This window comes from Danio rerio, chromosome 6, assembly GCF_049306965.1.
Source record: "Danio rerio strain Tuebingen ecotype United States chromosome 6, GRCz12tu, whole genome shotgun sequence".
Lineage (NCBI taxonomy): Eukaryota > Metazoa > Chordata > Actinopteri > Cypriniformes > Danionidae > Danio > Danio rerio.
In genome coordinates this window covers 2839745-2862181 of record NC_133181.1, presented here as the reverse complement: position 1 = coordinate 2862181, position 22437 = coordinate 2839745, and the positions used below count along the sequence as shown (strand labels likewise).

At 34.1% G+C, this 22437-nt stretch overlaps 1 protein-coding gene across 29 annotated transcripts in view; it reads right to left on the bottom strand.

The window, feature by feature from the left end:
* The window catches only part of rgsl1 (regulator of G protein signaling like 1), a 43545-nt gene that overhangs the window by 7720 nt on the left and 13388 nt on the right, over positions 1-22437 (bottom strand). For 12 of the 29 annotated variants that reach the window (XM_073953512.1, XM_073953514.1, XM_073953513.1 and 9 more), the window contains 8 exons: positions 22066-22183; positions 20972-21062; positions 20755-20887; positions 18556-18703; positions 18335-18473; positions 18071-18195; positions 16773-16888; positions 14993-15814 (listed from right to left, as the gene is read on the bottom strand). In XM_073953512.1, coding sequence (XP_073809613.1) covers positions 15747-15814; positions 16773-16888; positions 18071-18195; positions 18335-18473; positions 18556-18703; positions 20755-20887; positions 20972-21062; positions 22066-22183 — 938 coding nt within the window. In that variant the 3' untranslated portion in view covers positions 14993-15746. Of the gene's footprint in view, positions 1-14992; positions 15815-16772; positions 16889-18070; positions 18196-18334; positions 18474-18555; positions 18704-20754; positions 20888-20971; positions 21063-21454; positions 21539-22065; positions 22184-22437 lie in introns of those variants that run through there. The other 17 variants (XM_073953508.1, XM_073953510.1, XM_073953509.1 and 14 more) reach the window with 3 other exon arrangements.

The window sequence follows — 22437 nt, the reverse complement described above, 5'->3', positions numbered from 1 at the left end:
GGTTGCCAGATCTTTACTGTTAAAAATTGGTTACAATTGCAGTAAAAACTGCAGCTGTGGTTGCCAGATCTTTACTGTTAAAAAAATGTGTTAAAATTACAGTAAAAACTGCAGCTGTGGTTGCCAGATCATTACTGTTAAAAAAATGTGTTAAAATTACAGTAAAAAAACAGCAGCTGTGGTTGCCAGATCTTTACTGTAAAAAATGTGTTAAAATTACAGTAAAAACTGCAGCTGTGGTTGCCAGATCTTTACTGTTAAAATGTGTTAGAATTACAGTAAAAACTGCAGCTGTGGTTGCCAGATCTTTACTGTTAAAAATTGGTTAAAATTGCAGTAAAAACTGCAGCTGTGGTTGCCAGATCTTTACTGTTAAAAAAAATGTGTTAAAATTACAGTAAAAAACAGCAGCTGTGGTTGCCAGATCTTTACTGTAAAAAATGTGTTAAAATTACAGTAAAAACTGCAGCTGTGGTTGCCAGATCATTACTGTTAAAAAAAAATGTGTTAAAATTACAGTAAAAAACAGCAGCTGTGGTTGCCAGATCTTTACTGTAAAAAATGTGTTAAAATTACAGTAAAAACTGCAGCTGTGGTTGCCAGATCTTTACTCTTAAAAATGTGTTAAAATTACAGTAAAAACTGCAGCTGTGGTTGCCAGATCATTACTGTTAAAAAAATGTGTTAAAATTACAGTAAAAAAACAGCAGCTGTGGTTGCCAGATCTTTACTGTAAAAAATGTGTTAAAATTACAGTAAAAACTGCAGCTGTGGTTGCCAGATCTTTACTGTTAAAAATGTGTTAAAATTACAGTAAAAACTGCAGCTGTGGTTGCCAGATCTTTACTGTTAAAAATGTGTTAAAATTACAGTAAAAACTGCAGCTGTGGTTGCCAGATCTTTACTGTTAAAAATGTGTTAAAATTACAGTTAAAAACTGCAGCTGTGGTTGCCAGATCTTTACTGTTAAAAATGTGTTAAAATTACAGTAAAAACTGCAGCTGTGGTTGCCAGATCTTTACTGTTAAAATGTGTTAGAATTACAGTAAAAACTGCAGCTGTGGTTGCCAGATCTTTACTGTTAAAAATTGGTTAAAATTGCAGTAAAAACTGCAGCTGTGGTTGCCAGATCTTTACTGTTAAAAAAATGTGTTAAAATTACAGTAAAAACTGCAGCTGTGGTTGCCAGATCATTACTGTTAAAAAAAATGTGTTAAAATTACAGTAAAAAAACAGCAGCTGTGGTTGCCAGATCTTTACTGTAAAAAATGTGTTAAAATTACAGTAAAAACTGCAGCTGTGGTTGCCAGATCTTTACTGTTAAAAATGTGTTAAAATTACAGTAAAAACTGCAGCTGTGGTTGCCAGATCTTTACTGTTAAAAATGTGTTAAAATTACAGTAAAAACTGCAGCTGTGGTTGCCAGATCTTTACTGTTAAAAATGTGTTAAAATTACAGTTAAAAACTGCAGCTGTGGTTGCCAGATCTTTACTGTTAAAAATGTGTTAAAATTACAGTAAAAACTGCAGCTGTGGTTGCCAGATCTTTACTGTTAAAATGTGTTAGAATTACAGTAAAAACTGCAGCTGTGGTTGCCAGATCTTTACTGTTAAAAATTGGTTACAATTGCAGTAAAAACTGCAGCTGTGGTTGCCAGATCTTTACTGTTAAAAAAATGTGTTAAAATTACAGTAAAAACTGCAGCTGTGGTTGCCAGATCATTACTGTTAAAAAAATGTGTTAAAATTACAGTAAAAAAACAGCAGCTGTGGTTGCCAGATCTTTACTGTAAAAAATGTGTTAAAATTACAGTAAAAACTGCAGCTGTGGTTGCCAGATCTTTACTGTTAAAATGTGTTAGAATTACAGTAAAAACTGCAGCTGTGGTTGCCAGATCTTTACTGTTAAAAATTGGTTAAAATTGCAGTAAAAACTGCAGCTGTGGTTGCCAGATCTTTACTGTTAAAAAAATGTGTTAAAATTACAGTAAAAAACAGCAGCTGTGGTTGCCAGATCTTTACTGTAAAAAATGTGTTAAAATTACAGTAAAAACTGCAGCTGTGGTTGCCAGATCATTACTGTTAAAAAAAAATGTGTTAAAATTACAGTAAAAAACAGCAGCTGTGGTTGCCAGATCTTTACTGTAAAAAATGTGTTAAAATTACAGTAAAAACTGCAGCTGTGGTTGCCAGATCTTTACTCTTAAAAATGTGTTAAAATTACAGTAAAAACTGCAGCTGTGGTTGCCAGATCATTACTGTTAAAAAAATGTGTTAAAATTACAGTAAAAAAACAGCAGCTGTGGTTGCCAGATCTTTACTGTAAAAAATGTGTTAAAATTACAGTAAAAACTGCAGCTGTGGTTGCCAGATCTTTACTGTTAAAAATGTGTTAAAATTACAGTAAAAACTGCAGCTGTGGTTGCCAGATCTTTACTGTTAAAAATGTGTTAAAATTACAGTAAAAACTGCAGCTGTGGTTGCCAGATCTTTACTGTTAAAAATGTGTTAAAATTACAGTTAAAAACTGCAGCTGTGGTTGCCAGATCTTTACTGTTAAAAATGTGTTAAAATTACAGTAAAAACTGCAGCTGTGGTTGCCAGATCTTTACTGTTAAAATGTGTTAGAATTACAGTAAAAACTGCAGCTGTGGTTGCCAGATCTTTACTGTTAAAAATTGGTTAAAATTGCAGTAAAAACTGCAGCTGTGGTTGCCAGATCTTTACTGTTAAAAAAATGTGTTAAAATTACAGTAAAAACTGCAGCTGTGGTTGCCAGATCATTACTGTTAAAAAAAATGTGTTAAAATTACAGTAAAAAAACAGCAGCTGTGGTTGCCAGATCTTTACTGTAAAAAATGTGTTAAAATTACAGTAAAAACTGCAGCTGTGGTTGCCAGATCTTTACTGTTAAAATGTGTTAGAATTACAGTAAAAACTGCAGCTGTGGTTGCCAGATCTTTACTGTTAAAAATTGGTTAAAATTGCAGTAAAAACTGCAGCTGTGGTTGCCAGATCTTTACTGTTAAAAAAAATGTGTTAAAATTACAGTAAAAAACAGCAGCTGTGGTTGCCAGATCTTTACTGTAAAAAATGTGTTAAAATTACAGTAAAAACTGCAGCTGTGGTTGCCAGATCATTACTGTTAAAAAAAATGTGTTAAAATTACAGTAAAAAACAGCAGCTGTGGTTGCCAGATCTTTACTGTAAAAAATGTGTTAAAATTACAGTAAAAACTGCAGCTGTGGTTGCGAGATATTTACTGTTAAAAAATGTGTTAAAATTACAGTAAAAACTGCAGCTGTGGTTGCCAGATCTTTACTGTTAAAAATGTGTTAAAATTACAGTAAAAACTGCAGCTGTGGTTGCCAGATCTTTACTGTTAAAAAAATGTGTTCATTCCGCTGTGGCGTCCCCGGATTAATAAAGGGACTAAGCCGACAAGTAAATTAATGATACTGTTAAAATGTCCTTGCCCTGCTAAAAATCATTTGGGAAACATAAAAAAAAATAAATAAATAAATAATTTTTTTATTTTAAAATATATATATTTTTTAAATTTAAATTAAAAAAAAAAAAGTTTAATTTTAACTCATTTTAATAACTCTGACTTCAATTTTATATATATATATATATATATATATATATATATATATATATATATATATATATATATATATATATATATATATATATATAAATATATATATATATATATATATATATATATATATATATATATATATATATATATATATATATACACACACACACACACACACTTGCATTTTGGAACAAATAAATGCAAATAAAAACGTTCAATGTCATATATACACAAGGTTTGCCATTTGTTCAAGCTACTTATTTAAGATGAGCTGAAACAACACAATCCTTGACTTTATGATGTTTAATCCACTAACTGTAAATATGTGAAAACTAATACAAATCAGTGGTGTGCAACCCCACATTTTTTGACATATGCATTGACATGTTTGCACTGCTCTATTTGTCGCAAAATTTAATCTTCTCTGCAATCGTCTCTCTTTGAATATGGCTAAAGTAAGTCATCTTAAAAGGCAGCACAATCCTGTTATCTGTCTACCTTTAGGAATCTGTGCTTTAATTTACTCAATAAAGCTAAGACACATTTCTCAGAAGGACACTGATATGAAACAAGAAGAGATGTCTCCACTGCACAATAAGCGCAGAGTCCGCGGGGAGCAGCGCTGGAACAGAATCACTTTAATAAAGGGTCCAGGATCGGGGCCCCTCCGCGGGATTATGTCAACCTGAGGGCCAAAACTGCGACAGCATGCAAACGGCCGCAGATAATCACTGCGGGAGGGGGAGAAGAGCTGCAGTTCAGCCCCCAAACAGGCGTCTGATGCATGCGACATGACTTCTGCTATTCTTAACCGCGCGCTCCTGCGGTGCCGTGATGAAGGCCTGTCTGACATGGCCGTGTTTTTCTCTCTGCTGCTTCTGGCTGTGTGAAAGCAGATCTGAGCAGCTTCTTCACCCACAGCTGCTCGGAGAGACGGAGCCGCCGTAAACAACAGCTTCGCATGGCCAGCAGCGCCAACACGTGCCATTCTGGTCTTCACAAACATTAGCACTGCTGGACTACATAGTTGGTGAATGTAGTGTGCTTTAGTGTGTGTGTGTGCTTGTTTTTATATCCCAGTGGGGACGCAGACCTGATACACACAAGCCAAATTAATACAGTGCATCCGGAAAGTATTCATATCGCTTCACTTTTTCCACTTTTGCTTATGTTACAGCCTTATTCCAAAATAGATTACATTTTTTTTGTTTCATTCTACACACAATACCCCATAAAGACAATGTGAAGAGTTTTTGAAATTGTTGCAAATTTATTAAAAATAAAAAGCTGTAAAATCACATGTACATCAGTATCCACAGCCTTTGGCGTGAAGCTCCAAATTGATCATTCTGGAGATGTTTCAGCAGCTTCACTGGAGTTCACCTGTGGTCAATTCAGTTGGACATGATCTGAAAAGGCATACACCTGTGTATATAAGGGCCCAGGGTTAACAGTGCATGTCAAAGCACAAACCAAGCATGAAGACAAAGGAACTGTCTGTAGACCTCTGAGACAGGATTGTCGAGACACAAGATTGGGAAAGCCTACAAAAACATTTCTGCTGCTCTGAAAGTTCCAATGAGCACAGCGGCCTCCATCATCCGTAAGTGGAAGATGATTGAACCACCAGGACTCTTCCTAGAGCAAACCGGTCATTTAAGCTGAGTGATCGGGGGAGAAGGGCCTCAGTCAGGGCGGTGATTAATAACCCGGTGGTCACTCTGTCTTAGCTCCAGCGTTCTTATGTGGAGAGAGGAGAACCTTACAGAAGGACAACCATCTGTGCAGCAATCCCCCAATCAGGCCTGTATGGTAGAGGGGGCAGACTGAAGTCACTCCCTGCCTGGAGTTTGCCAAAAGACATCTGAAGGACTTTCAGGCCATCAGAAACTAAACTCTCTGGTCTGATCAGACTCAAATTGAACTCTTTGGAGTGAACGCCAGGCGTTACGTTTGGAGAAAAGCAGGCAGCGCTAATAGCATCTCTACAGTAAAGCATGGTGGTGTTAGCCTCATGCTGTGGGGATGTTTTTCAGCAGCAGGATCTATAGTCAGGATAGAAGGAAAGATGAATGCAGCAATGTACAGACACATCCTGAATGAAGACCTGCACAAGAGTGCTCTCCACCTCAGACTGGGGCGACGGTTCATCCTCCAGCAGGACAATGACCCAAAGCACACCACCAAAATATCAATGGAGTGGCTTTACAACAACTCTGTGAATGTCCTTGAGTGGCCCAGCCAGAGCCCAGACCTAAATCCTACTGAACACCTCTGGAGAGATCTGAAAATGGCTGTACACCGTCGCTTCCCATCCAACCTGATAGAGCTTGAGAGGTCTGCAAAGAGGAATGGGTGAAACTTCCCAAAGACAGCTGTGCCAAGCTTGTGGCATCATATTCAGAAAGACTTGAGGCTGTAATCGCTGCCAAAGGTGCATCAACAAAGTATTGAGCAAAGGCTGTGGATACTGATGTACATCTGATTTTTCAGCTTTTATATTTTTAATAAATTTGCCACAATTTCAAAAACTGATTGTTCACACTGTCTTCATGGGGGATTGTGTGGAGAATGTTAAGTAAATTAATTAATTTAATCCATTTTGGAATAAGGCTGTAACATAAACAAATATGGAAAAGGTGAAGCTCTATGAATACTTTCCGCATGCACTGTACGTTTTCATTTTATAATGCCTAATTATCTCTACGTTTCAACGTTCTGTCAAACTTCACACTGAGATGGCATTTTTAGGAAACTTTTTAAATACATTTTTAGGGGTTTTTCACCTTTAATAGGAGAGGATAATGGAGGTTACAGACAGGAAAGTATTGGGAGCAGAGAGAGGGGAAGGGTTAGCAAAGGACCTCGAGCCAGGAATCGAACTTGGGTGAGTTAACCACTACGCATCTTTTTAAAAACACTGTCCTAAGCCTGTCCACACAAACACAGGTATTTTCAAAACTGCATGATGTTTGTCCATGAAAACGCAGTGTCGGGTGACTAAAATCAAAACTTTCTGTAAACTCCAGCCAGGGTGAAGATTTTCAACAGCGGCCTCTGGTGGATTTATGTGAGACCAGCAGGCGCGAATGGCACTTGCGAGAGAAATTTGAGATCTCTAAAAGTGTACACAGCGCCCTCTGGTGGAAAACTAAAACTGCAAAAAAAACGTAGCTCTCCAGAAATGTACATAGGGGTACGTTCAAGAACGAAGAGCCTGGGTGGGTTTTTAGACAAAAACACCATTTTTAAATCGATCCGGATTAGTGTAGACATAGCATCATAAGGACTTCTGTGGGGACCAAAATTGAGGTCTCCATGGGTAAACATGCTTATAAATCACACAGAATTAAGTATTTTGAAAATGTATAAAGGTGGACTGTTTCCTGTGAGGGTTGGGTTTGGGGGTGAGAGGAGGGAATGTACGGTTTGTATAGTAGAAACATCATTATGTCTATGTGAGCCCTCACAGGGATGTAGGAATAAGTCTGTTTATGTGTGTGAGATCGTGTGTGTGTGTGTGTGTGTGGTGTGTTTACGGTGACAGACATCTGGAGGTTCCTGAGGGCCACTGGTGCATCTTGAAATGTGACAAAACCTCAGGCTTCGCTGCTAATGTGAGAAAAACCTTATAAAAACACTGATCTAAGACTAAAGCTGTTAGTTTGAAGTAAGCAGGAATGAAATACAATGCAGTATAAATATAATATGTAAAATTAGTATGATAATATTACATTTTAATATTTCTACAATGTAAAACCCAACAGTCAACTTTAATCAAGTGAAATGAGTGTAGTTAACTCAAAACTGACTGAAAGTTAATTCTACACATTTGAAAAGAGTTTTGAACTCAGTGTTGAAGGTAATGAGTTAATTAAATATCTCATCACTTCAACTTAAATAAACTAAGTTCACAGTACTCATATAGATTAGTTTTTTTAACTCAAATGGTTTGTAGCAATCGGGTTTCTCAAATGGTTTGAGTTGCCTTAACTTACTGGGTTCACTCAGCTGGTTTGAGTTCTCTTCGTTTATTGGGTTTTACTGTGCTCAAATTGCTTCGTTTACTCAAATGGATTAAGTTCACAGTACTCATTAGGACTAGTTTTTGAATTTAAATGGTTTGTAGCAATTGGTTTCCCTCAATGGTTTGAGTTACCTTAACTTATTGGGTTTTGGTAGTATCACAGTTTTGCACTAAAAACTGTTTATCCATGTTGGCCATTCATTTACGCAACAGTGATGTTGTGGAAGCTGGGATCTTTTGAAAACAGGTTTGAGCGTGTTAGTTTGCGAAAACAATACCATTATTGTCTTCATGTAAACTACTAAAACATGAGTTCATTGCCAATTGCCAACTACTTGTTTGACGTGATGCAGAATGCATTGTTATTAATTGTTTTTAAAATGTTAATGTCTGTCTATAGGTTTTAAAAACAAGGTAAAACCTTCACAATTGAATACACCCTAACACCCATGAAATAAAAAAACTTTACCTCGAAATACTATGACTAAACCTGATATTAATTCATTCATTCATTTTCCTTTAGCTTAATCTCTATTTCAGAGGTCAACTGCGAACTGCCAAATATTCCAGCAAATGTTTTACACAGCAGCAACCCAGTACTGGGAAACACCCACACACACACACACACACACACACACACACTCACACTCATTCACACACTCATACACTACGGCCAAATTAGTTAATCAATTCCCCTATAGCATGTGTTTGGACTGTGGAGGAAACCGGAGCACCCGGAGGAAACCCACGCCAGCACAGGGAGAACATGCAAACTCCACACAGAAATGCCAACTGACTCAGCCGGGACTCAAACCAGCAACCTTCTTGCTGTGAGGCAGCAATGCTAACCACTAAGCCACCGTGTCCCCAATTTGAAATATTAAAAACTAAAACTTTTAATCACAAACGCAAATTTAAATTAAAATAAAAAAACCGAAAAGAAACTAATTCAAAACAATAAATAAAATAAATAATAAAATATGTATAATATTATTTAAAAATAACAAATATAACAAAATGAGTAATAAATAATTACCAATCAACACTAATTTTCATGCAAAAAATGCATCCTAAGTATTAAATAAAAGACAATACTCCTGTTATTAATACATTTAACAAACACAAATACACTATTCCTCTACAAATCACTGAGTGTTTTACAGTAATGAGAAGTTGAGGGGAAATGTGCTTAAATGTTATTAAATTAATTTCACAGTAATCGCAACATTTTTTATTATGAGTTATACAATCTTATTTAAGAACAATAACAACCATCATATTATCATATTACATATTATATACATCACACACACACAATATATATTAAAGTGTGTGACTTCTGTTGTAAAGAAAGTCATTCATTTTCTTTTCAGCTTAGTCTCTTTTTTAATCAGGGGTTGCCACAGCAGAATGAACCGCCAACTTATTCAGAATATGTTTCACACAGCGGATGCCCTTCCAACCGCAACCTAACACTGGGAAACACTCATACACTCTTGCATTCACACTCATACACTACGGCCAATTTAGTTCATCAATTCCCCCATACCGCATGTGTTTGTACTGTGAGGGAAACCGGAGCACCCAACTGACCCAACTCGAACCAGTGACCGTCTTGCTGTGAGGCGAACGCCACCGTGACACCCTTGTAAAGAATGTGTCTGTGCATATTTATTATTTTATTTAAGCTTCAGCATGTTTAAAGAGCACTTAAACACATGATTAATTCTCACTCCATTATTCACTGTTAGCATTTAAACATGTATTGACATTTGTTTATTATGCTTGATTTGAAAGTTCATTAAGGGTTGTGTGTGTGTGTGTGTGTGTGTGTGTGTGTGTGTGTGTGTGTGTGTGTGTGTGTGTGTGTGTGTGTGTGTGTGTGTGTGTGTGTGTGTGTGTGTGTTGTGAAATCAAAAATAACTGTAATTCCCTGTAAAAGTCACAAATATGAGACGTGATGAGGCTTTTTTTTGTGTGAATCTGTGTCGAAAAGTGATGTAAAAGGTCACGTTTGTCAGACAGATGTTAACCAGACACAGTAAAACTCTGATCAAAGTCTCACTCGGTTGTTTTTAAAGGGACAGTACACAAAAAACTGAGCATTTACTCACCCTTCACTTGTTTAAAACCTATTTGAGAAACGTTCCTCTAGTTAAAAAAAAAAATATATCGAAGAAAAAGGCCGTCACGGTGGCTTAGTGGTTAGCACTGTGGCCTCAAAGCTAAAAGGTCGCTGGTTTGAGTCCAAGCTGGGCCAGTTGGCGTTTCTTTGTGGAGTTTGCATGGTCTCTCCGTGTTGGCGTGGGCTTCCTCTGTGTGCTCCGGGAATTGTATTAACTAAATTGGCCGTAGTATATGAGTGTGTGTGTGAATGTGTGTGTATGGGTGTTTCACATTACTGGGTTGTGGCTGCTGCTTAGGAAAACATATGCCAAAATAGTTGGTGGTTCATTCCACTGTGGCGTGTGTATGGGTGTTTCACATTACTGAGTTGTGGCTGCTGCTTAGTAAAACATATGCCAAAATAGTTGGTGGGTCATTCCACTGTGGCGTGTGTATGGGTGTTTCACATTACTGGGTTGTGGCTGCTGCTTAGTAAAACATATGCCAAAATAGTTGGTGGTTCATTCCACTGTGGCGTGTGTATGGGTGTTTCACATTACTGGGTTGTGGCTGCTGCTTAGGAAAACATATGCCAAAATAGTTGGTGGTTCATTCCACTGTGGCGTGTGTATGGGTGTTTCACATTACTGGGTTGTGGCTGCTGCTTAGTAAAACATATGCCAAAATAGTTGGTGGTTCATTCCACTGTGGCGTGTGTATGGGTGTTTCACATTACTGGGTTGTGGCTGCTGCTTAGGAAAACATATGCCAAAATAGTTGGTGGTTCATTCCACTGTGGCGTGTGTATGGGTGTTTCACATTACTGGGTTGTGGCTGCTGCTTAGTAAAACATATGCCAAAATAGTTGGTGGTTCATTCCACTGTGGCGTGTGTATGGGCGTTTCACATTACTGGGTTGTGGCTGCTGCTTAGTAAAACATATGCCAAAATAGTTGGTGGTTCATTCCACTGTGGCGTGTGTATGGGTGTTTCACATTACTGGGTTGTGGCTGCTGCTTAGTAAAACATATGCCAAAATAGTTGGTGGTTCATTCCACTGTGGCGTGTGTATGGGCGTTTCACATTACTGGGTTGTGGCTGCTGCTTAGGAAAACATATGTCAAAAAAGTTGGTGGTTCATTCCACTGTGGCGTGTGTATGGGTGTTTCACATTACTGGGTTGTGGCTACTGCTTAGGAAAACATATGCCAAAATAGTTGGTGGTTCGTTCCACTGTGGCGACCTCTGATAAATCAGTGACCAATGAGTGTCTCTTTAAGTGATTTAAAATGCTGAGATTAATATTGTATCCGGTGTTGTAAGACATGAAATGAATGCACTGCAAATGAGCTACGACATCTATGTGTTTTACATCTATATAAGTCTGTAAACGATCCTTTTTTATTGTGATTAAAAGTATAAACTCAGTTAAAAGCGGTAACACACTTCTGAACTGTGTGTGCTTGTGTGAAAGAGGTGGGTTAACCCGCGGCTCTGTGAACAGTAATGAACTCCTCCACATGTGGGAATTCTGACACTAGTTCTCGCTCACCATTTTTCAGGACCATTTGTTTAATTAAAAGAGCACTTTTTCCAGAAATTAATTGTGTCTGCTGCCGCTGGCTCCGCTCTCACATGGGCTGTGCTGTGATGACATTCAGCTGACGGCGGTGAGAGTGTGAGTGTGTGTGTGTGTGTGTGTGTGTGTGTGAGTAAAGAGCAGCTCGTTCCTGCAGTTAGACACAGTGCTGCTGCTGATGTACACCTAAATGTGCTGTATGAAAATTTGTACACGCTTATGGCATAAAATTTCCACAGTATGTTTGCAGATACTTAATAATCAGGCAAGTAAACGCACTTGTTTAACTGAAAAACATTGCTAAAGTCAGATATTCCCCTTTGAAAATGTGCGTTCTGTGTCAGAAAGTCTGACTTTGTTTTGCTCTCTATAATCCTCCACTGCCAGTTTCTATATACAGTTAAAGTCAGAATTATTAGCCCCCCTTTGATTTTTTTTATTCTTTTTTAAATATTTCCCAAATTGTGTTTAACAGAGCAAGGAAATTTTCACAGTATGTCTGATAATATTTTTTCTTGTGGAGAAAGTCTTATTTTTATTATTTTGGCTAGAATAAAAGCAGTTTTTAATATTTTAAACACCATTTAAGGTCAGTTTTATTAGCCCCTTTAAGCTATATTCTTTGTATTATCTACAGAACAAACCATCATTATACAATAACTTGCATAATTACCCTAACCAGCCTAGTTAACCTAATTAACCTAGTTAAGCCTTTAAATGTCACTTTAAGCTGTATAGAAGTGTTAAGTTGTATTTTATCCGCTTCATTCATCCGCCAGAAATCGGCAGAAAAAATAAACAGGGAGGCTGATAATTCAGACTTCAACTGTGTGTGTGTATATATATATATATATATATATATATATATATATATATATATATATATATATATGTATATATGTATGTATATATATATGTATGTATGTATATATATATATATATATATATATATATATATATATATATATATATATATATATATATATATATATATATATATATATATATATACATACACACAATATATATATTAAAAATATATTTAAAAAAATATATTTATATAAATACATACATATATATATATATATATATATATATATATATATATATAAACGGCTATTTAACAGTACTTAACAGCACTTTACAGTAAGTCTAATTAAATAATTGATGCAATTTAAAAATTAATGACACTTAATATTCTCTTATTTTTTTCTCTTGACTTTGTTCTGAAATATGGCCAGTAAATGTGCTCCCCGTGCATCTGAACTCTTCTTTCATTGAGTGGGTGAAGGACAGAAAACTCCTTCATGTTAATTGCTTCCGCCGTGTTTCACAATAGAGTAATTTGCGAATGAACCACAAACCGTCCTCCACTGACCTGTCCCACTTATCCTGCGTTACAGAAAGCTGAATTCAAATTACCCGTGTAAATTAATTTTTTGATATGTAAAGCATTGCCCTGCATACTAATATGGCACCATCTTTATACAATTAGGTTCATAATACCACAATCAAAGTGGATGTCGTACATGTAATCATGATTTCAGTACAATAGAAAGAATCCTCAGAAACTAAAATGCTATAAATGCAGCACAGTTTTAATCAGCATTATTATTTACAAAACAATTAAATTAAATAATAAATAACATTACATAAATTGCTGCTTGTTCAAACTACTTGAGCTGAAACACAATGCTTGAGAATTTTGGGAGAACAACTTTATTGTTTTATGTTCAATCCATTTAAATTTGTTAAAACCCAATTAACCTAATTGATTTGCATTGGGACAGTAATGGGATTAAATATATATATATATATATATATATATATATATATATATATATATATATATATATATATATATATATATATATATATATATATATAAAATCTGTTAAACAATTTCTGTTTAAGGGAGAGCAGATTTCTTCAACACATTTCTAATCATAACAGTTTTAATAACTCATCTCTAATCACCGATTTATTTTATCTTTGTCATGATGACAGTAAATAATATTTGACTAGATATTCTTCAAGACACTTCTATACAGCTTAAAGTGACATTAAAGGCTTAACTAGGTTAATTAGGTTAACTAGGCAGGTTAGGGTAATTAGGCAAGTTATTGTATAACGATGGTTTGTTCTGTAGACTATTGAAAAAATATATAGCTTAAAAGAGGTAATAATTTCGACCTTAAAATGGTTTTTAAAAAATTCAAATCTGCTTTTATTCTAGCCAAAACAAATCAAGTAAGACTTTCTCCAGAAGAAAAAATATTATCAGAAATACTGAGAAAATTTCCTTGCTCTGTAAAACATCATTTTAGAAATGTTAAGAAAAAATGTAAAGGGGGCCAATAACTCTGACTTTAACTGTAAATATATGAGTAATATCACACGAGTAGCAATGCAATATGGCTGTATAGCGCTATTAGTGGGGGGGTCTAAGTTTGCTGGTTTAAAGTAAAAACAGTATTTAATACATAATAATATTTCATAAAAATTAAATATAGACAAAACATCATTAATTAATTCATGAAGAAACAGCTATTTCAGTTGTACATTTTACAGCAAATTAAAGTAAGTGAAAATAAACAAATAATTGAAGTTAAAAATACCTGAGGCCTCAAGCCAACGCACAATATGTATATACAGCCCTATTCCCCTTCTACTCATGTGATATTGCTCATATATATATATATATTTTGTTTTCCAGTCATTTTGATAACTTGTTTTTCCATCATATACAGTTGAAGTCAGAATTATTAGCCCCCCTTTGAATTTTTGTTCTTCTTTTTTAAATATTTCCCAAATTATGTTTAACAGAGCAAGGAAATTTTCACAGTATGTCTGATAATATTTTTTCTTCTGGAGAAAGTCTTATTTGTTTTATTTCGGCTAGAATAAAAGCAGTTTTTAATTTTTTAAACACCATTTTAGGGACAAAATTATTAGCCCATTTAAGCTCTTTTTTTCAATAGTCTACAGAACAAACCATCATTGTAAAATAATTTGCCTAATTACCCTAACCTGCCTAGTTAACCTAATTAACCTAGTTAAGCCTTTAAATGTCACTTTAAGCTGTATAAAAAGTGTCCTGAAAAATATCTAGTAAAAAAAATATTTACTGTCATCATGGCAAAGATAAAATAAATCAGTTATTAGAGATGAGTTATTAAAACTATTATGTTTAGAATTTAGAAATCTGCTCTCCGTTAAACAGAAATTGAGAAAATAATAAACAAGCGGTCTAATAATTCAGGGGAGTTAATAATTCTGACTTCAACTGTATAAGATTTATGCATGTAATGTGTAAAATATTGTTTTGAGATATATTTAGTTACATGAAAAGTTCATTAATTTATATCAGACAATATTTTGTAATGCTGTTAAACTAAAAACAAGTCAAAATTAAATTAAAAAATAAATTAATTTAAATCAATAAATGTGTCATTTGCATATTTATTATGCATATGTAAATACACACATGCATGTATGAATTATTTTTTTAAATGTTTATTTATATTAACAAATCGAATATTTATTTCTGATAAATATTATTTATTCCCTGTGTTGGGTTGCAGCTAGAAGGGCATCCGCTGTGTCAAACACTAGTTGGCAGTTCATTCCGCTGTGGCGACCCCAGATTAATAAAGGGACTAAGCCAAAAAGAAAATGAATGAAAGAAATATGATTTATAAATAGAAATACATGAGTAAACATTTGTGTTTTCTGTTTTTTTAATACTTCAGCATTTTATGCATGCTTGTATTTATAAACTGCACAAAAAATAAAGGGAACGCCTAAACAGCACAAAGTAACTCCAAGTGTGCCCTTTATTTTTTTGAGCACTATATATAAATACGCATAGCACAGACTAAACATTTCATGTAGGCTAAATATGAGAGTAAAATAAGCAAGAGATGAATATATCAAACTGAATATATTTAACATTTATAACCTCACTCTCGTCTTAATCCGTTTCACACATTAATCGCATGGTTGATATGCTCGTGGTAAATGCACACGCTCTTGTTAATCACAGGTGAAAGCATGAAAATGATGTGAAAACACCAGCAGTTTTTTTAAGTTAACTAGCAGAACTATTATGATGATATGCTGACATCTAGAGGAAGAACAGAGAACTGTCATGTTCTTGCACTATTCACTTTTCTATTGTTGATGTGAGAACAGCTTGCAGCAAACCAAACGCTGAGTGTTTATTTCCTTATTGAGAGGGAGAAATTGTCACTGTTTTGGAGCACACTAGCTTATAGATATACTTGAAGCTAACAATACTGATCCTAACTGATATTTAATGTTGCATGACCTTTATCTGAATGACATTAAGAAAGAAGTGTTGCCTTGTTTTTTTTATTGAGAGTTGCTCTGTCTCGACTCCTCATCTGTTTTCATGTGTCCTCAGTGTGTTAGTTTGCTTGCGGGAGCAGCAGAACCAGGCCGTGTTGGCTGGAGAAACGCAGCGTGGCTTCCTTAACTAGTCAAACACATCAATAAATCTGTGATTGAAATCCTGACAGATCATGGTCTACTGCACAGTACAAACTGCACCACTGGATAAACTTAAAGGGGACCTATTATGCCCCTTTTTACAAGATGAGTCACAAGTAGAGTGTGTATGTGAAGTTTCAGCTCAAAATACCACACAAATAATGTTTTATAACTCTTTGAAATTTAATTTTGATCCTAATTGTGGCGTTTTGGTGACCGTTGCTTTAAATTTAAATGAGATTGTGCTCTTTTCAAAAGAGGGCGGAGTTACAAATGCCTATGTCAGCATAGCGGCAGATTTAAAAGTGCTTCTCACTCAGGGCCACTAGTGGGCGGGGCTTTCCCCCTCTGATGACACGTACAAAGGGAGAATGTCAATCAAAGTGTTTCTGCAGACTGTTTATATCAAGTATGATTTTAAAAAATATAATTAATTATTTTTTACTATTAGAAGCTGGAGATGTTCACACACTGTTACCACACAACTGTGTTTAAACCCCTTATAAAAAGTGATTCATGCATAACAGGTCCCCTTAAAATGGATGATTCACCCAAATATTAATTATTATATAAATATTAATTATTAATTAGTAGTAGTAGTAGTAATTTTATAAACACACATCTGCTTGAATAGCCAATAGAGTAGGCCAGCATGCATTCATTATGCCTCAAAACACTGAAAACTTAAATAACTTTGATTAATAAATTAGATGTAATCAAATGAAATGTATACATTTGGTTCAGTAAAGCAAGCATATGTCTTACATAACATTAGTCAATGTGTAATTCACACAGTTTTTGGATGAACCATCCCTTTAAAAATTACTTCCCCTTCTTATACCTAAAATAATTCATTTATTGATTCACACCTAAAACGTGATTGGTTGCATGATCCAATGGTTTAGATTTTGCCTTGTGTATGATCTCTGTGGTGAGCTGCTCACCTTCTGTGGATCTGATGATCTGGAACTCCTGCTGGAGGTTTAAGGGGCGCAGTGATTTTACCATCATCAGTGCTTTACTGGGGTAAAGATGCCGCATCACCTTCAGACAGCAAAACCTACCACAGCGAACAAACATTACAGCATAATAGTTTGCATAATAAAGCATAATAGTTCAACTTATTTTTAGTTATCAATAGTGTTTGAAATGTAATTAAACTACGGTATATAATTGTTTACATAAAAAAAAAAATCAATACATTTTTTTAATTTTTAGGGTTAAAAAATAAATTTTTAAATGTTGAAATCTAAAAAAAACTTATATTTTAACTTAAAATTAATCTTTATTTTATTTTTATCTAAAAATTAATATTATTCTAAACTAAACATTTATATTTATTTTATTTTAACCTAAAAATGATTACTTATTTTATTGTAAACATAATTAATATTTATTTTATTTCAAACTAAACATTAATCTTTATTTTATTTTAAACTAAACATTTATACTTATTTTATTTTAACCTAAAAAATGATTACTTATTTTATTGTAAACATAATTAATATTTATTTTATTTCAAACTAAACATTAATCTTTATTTTATTTTAAACTAAACATTTATATTTATTTTATTTTAAACTAAAAATGATTACTTATTTTATTGTAAACAGAATTAACACTTATTTTATTGTAAACGACATTAATATTTACTTTATTTTAAACAAAAAATAAATATTTATTTTATTTATATTTATGTTTTTGTCTCAGTTTGATTATTTTTAATTTATATTTTTAATTAATCTGTTTTGTTCGTCATTTTAATTTCATTAACTTTTATTTTATTTTTTGTGGGGGAGGGTTATGGGGGGCTTTTTATTATTAAAATGTATATAATGTTACTATTAAAACACTAATGCTTACCAAAATAATATTAATAGCATGCTTATTTTTCGTTTACTTTTGTTGATAATGCTTACTTTTTTGTATACATTTTTTAATCTTTATTATCAAACACAAACAATAATCCAAAAACAAGCAGAGCTAATATTTAAAGCTTGATTTTCTTTCAGATTTTAATGGTTTTGTACCAATTGTATATATTAGTGTTATTAAATCAGTCCATTGTTTTATTTTTATTGCGTCATTTTTTTGTACTTTTGTGTTTTGTTCACTTTGTTTTTGCCTTAAACTGTTACTTAAACTAGTAAATTTGTTCTTTAAACAATTGATATTTTTGAGCTTGGGAAAGGCTCACTGTAAATAAAACCTAAACTTGTGTGAGATTGCAAATTTTAATTACTTTCTCCAACAGAAGATGAGAACTGGAAACAAGTCCACTACTGGCTGATAGAAGAGCGTTCGGTCCACTTTTCCAGAGGCAAAACGCTGCAGGACGACTTCTTTTTGGGCCTCACTGCTGTTTATCTGACACACACACACACACACACACACACACACACACACACACACACACACACACACACACACACATAATATATTATAAATAACATACATATAAAAAATCAGCTCAGGTATAATGCAGGGCGGACAGAAACAATCGTACCAGGAGTTTTGGTGAAATCTGTGAGGTCAGAAATATGTTGATGATCAGCTCAGCTTTATGATGAAGCATGGCATAATCGCTCTCGCTATACAAACCCTCTGATACCATCTTATCGCCAGCGTCTGCCATACGCCTGAATCTGTAATCTCACAAAACCCCAGTCAGTCATTTATAATTATATCGCAGTGCATGTAGAGCGCCCTCTGCTGGACGGTCCTGACCTCTCACACTCCAGATAAAAACACAGGTCATTGACCAGAAAGTCCACTGTCACCAGTTTGTCCATGATGCACCGTATCTTGGGTTTGTACTTTTCTCCATCAGTGCTTAATTCGGAGCTATGATTGGCTTTGGATCTTACCACATAAGCTGCAGAAAAACAACAGAGGGTTTAACTGTTATCAGCCCTAAATAAAGATATGTTAACTATCAATATATTGCGTTAAATATACATAATACATACTGGTGGACATTCACCCTTTTAAATTCTAAAAATGTATGAAATAAAAAAATAAATATCATATAAATACATAAATTTGCATTTATAATCATTTCGGAAAATCTTTTATATTTAAAAAAAATTGACATCTGTTACTAATATTGTGACATTAATCCATATATTTGTATTTTTATTTATATTCTAAATAAAATGTATACTCTTTGTCAGTGTGTATATATTCTTTGGCTTATTTTTGCCATTAAGTTATTATTTTTCTTCCTCACAAGTGATTTGTTTTTGTTGTTCATGTTAGAACCACCTTTTGGGTATACTAACATAAATTGGGGGCTCGTCCGGGATGAACAAGTGATCTCTCCTTTTAAAATAGCAACCACTGATTAATACCATATTCCAAATTTAAAAATTAGAATTTGCATATTGATTTGACATCAAAAAGGCACCCAAACAATTGCAAAAAACACATTAAAAATCTTAATGGAAAAATTAATTCAAGGGCTCGTCCAGGATGAACCCAGGACCTCTCCTTTTAAAATAGCAACCACTGATTAATACCATATCCCCAAATCTCTATTTATATATAGAAATTCGAGCATGCATATTAATTTGACAGTAAAAAGGCACCCAACAACGCAAAAATATTAAAATCTTTATGGAAAAAAAAAATTGGGGGGCTCGTCCGGGATAAAACCAGGACCTCTCCTTTTGAAAAGGCACACATACTGTTTAACAAAAGCTTTACTTGTAATTATATTTGGAACATCTAATATGCATGTTGATTTGACATTAAAAGTGCACCCGTCAATGCAACAATATTTTGTATTTTATATGTATTAATTTTTCTATGCCTTATATAAAATATTTGGGTATATTAACAAACTGGGGGTTCGTCCGGGATGAACCCAGGACCGCTCCTTTTGAAAAAGCAACCACTGATGAATACCATATCCCCAAATCTCGACTTATATATGAAAATTCTCCTATGCATGTGGATTTGACATTAAAAGGCACCCAACAATGCAAAAATATTAAAATTTTTATAGGAAAAAAATTAGGGGGGTTCGTCCAGCATGAACCCAGGACCTCTTCTTTTGAAATAGCAACCACTGATTAATACCATATCCCTAAATCTCTATTTATATATGGAAATTCTAGTATGCATGTGGATTTGACATTAAAAAGACACCCAACAATGCAAAAATATTAAAATCTTTCTGGAAAAAAAAATTGGGGGCTCATCCGGGATAAGCCCAGAACCTCTACTTTGAAATGGCATGTTTTGAGTAATACTGTTTTACAAAAGCTTTATTGTATTTATATTTGGAACATCTAATTGTGCATGTTGATTTGACATTAAAAAGGCACCATCAATGCAAAAAAAAATATATATATATATTTATTAATTGTTATATGTAATATATAAAATATTTGGGTATATTAACATAAACTGGGGGCTCGTCTGGGATAAACACAGGACATCTCCCTTTGAAATGGCATGCTTTGAGTAATACTGTTTTACAAAAGCTTTACTTGTATTTATATTTAGAACATCTAATGTGCATGTTGATTTGACCTTAAAAAGTCACCCATCAATTCAAAAATATTGTGTATTTTATATGTATTAAATTTTTACATGTATTATTTTAAAAAATTAGGTACATTAACATAAACTGGGGGCTCGTCCGGAATGAACCCAGGACCTCTTATTTTGAGAAATATCTCAAAGTATAAATATTTATTAAATCCAAATCATATAAGAAATCAGTTACTAAGCAAACAATAAAATATGATATAAGTTTATATGTTTGGCTTCATGTAAACATTTGCACAATTAAGAACAATTTTGATTTGATAACTTTCTGAAAAGACATGCTTTGTTAGCTAGGAGTCCTTGATATAAAAAATGCATTGTGTAATTTATTTCAGTGTATTCCCGAATATTTATGTTTATTAGTAGACTCACGTGTTGAGTAGTGCTCGTAGTTTTGTACCAGATAGTCTTCAAACTCAGCTCTGATCTCACGATTCACCATGCCGGACTGAAACTTGATCACACTGCGAATGAAGCTTATGAAAACCTCCCATGCGTTTGCTTTCTAAAGAAATCAAGTCAGATGAGCTCAATACGTGCTTGTAATGGTCTGAGAATTACAGATGCTTTAAGTTTTGAAATATTTCACCAGTTTTCCCATCAGCAGAGGTCCTTTAATGTCCTCATCAGATTCAGAAGCATGTGGACAAACAGAAAATGTGTCCTGATACAGTCTGAACCTGTTAAAGATAAAAAGAAATGAAATGCTATTTGTTCTGTATGTTCAATGTAACACTAAAAAATGAGCACAGAGCATCTATAATATCTGTAATATCGTCCACAAAGCAGTGACTTTATTATAAAGAGCAGGTTAATCTCTGGCTTTTCAGATGTTTCTCCTAAACAACCCATAATTTCAAATGTGTTTCAAATAATCTTAAAATGTTTTTAAAAAGCCAACATTCACAATAATTTTTACTTTAGTGTTTATAATAATATAAATAATAAAAATAAATGTTAAAAAAATCTCTTTTTAAAGAGTTTTATTAAATATGTATATTTTTTTAAGGAATCACTTTATATTTGCAATATTTTATTTATGAAAGGCCATAATTTTATTTTATGAACTCACATAGATGTTTTTTCCACATTTTTCTCCTGCTTTTTAATGGACTTTGGCAGTTGTATGGCATTCTGAAGCGTATCCAGCCATGCACTATGTTAGAGAAGACATTTAATGGTTACATTATTTAGAATAAGATTAGTTCAAATTTAGATTTATTTAGATTACTAAGTAATAAATATATTGATATGTTAAATGTGGCGGCGACATGGTGGCTCAGTGGTTAGCACTGTGACCTCACAGCAAGAAGGTCACTGATTGGGTCAGTTAGCATTTCTGTCCCGTGTTAGCGTGGGTTTCCTCCGGGTGCTCCGGTTTCCCCCACAGTCCAAACATTTGCACTATAGGTGAATTGAGTAAACTAAAATACCCGGAGTGTATCAGTGTGTGTGTGAATGGGTGTTTCCCAGTACAGGTTGCAGCTAAAAGCTCTGCTGTGTAAAACATATACTAGAATAGTTGGTGGTTCATTCTGCTGTGGCAACCCCTGATGAATAAGACACTAAGCCAAATCAAAATGAATGAATGGGACCAATAAAACATAACATGCGGGGGCTCGTCCGGGATAAACACAAGACCTCTTGTGGTATTACTACTTTCCCAAAATTGTATCACAATACCATGTGGCCTCCAGGGATTTGGCAACCAGATGCTGGATGGTGTAGATGAGCTCTGGAAAAACTTTGTCCATCTGACTGACTCTGGTGATGATGTCAGCGCTGCACTGCAGGTAATCAGCTGCAGGGGGAGACATTGACATGCTTTTGCTTACTTATTTATTTTATTTGGAGCATGCAAAACCATTTTTAATGTGAAGGGAAGAGAATATTCCGGTCACCCTTGTGTCATTTCAATTCTGTTATTTATTTATTTATTTATTTATTTATTTATTTAACTACTTAATTTATTTTTACTCTCCTCAATTATACAGTAAGTCACCTTGGATGAAAGTGTCTGCTAAATGACTAAAGGTAAATGAGCATAAGCAGTAC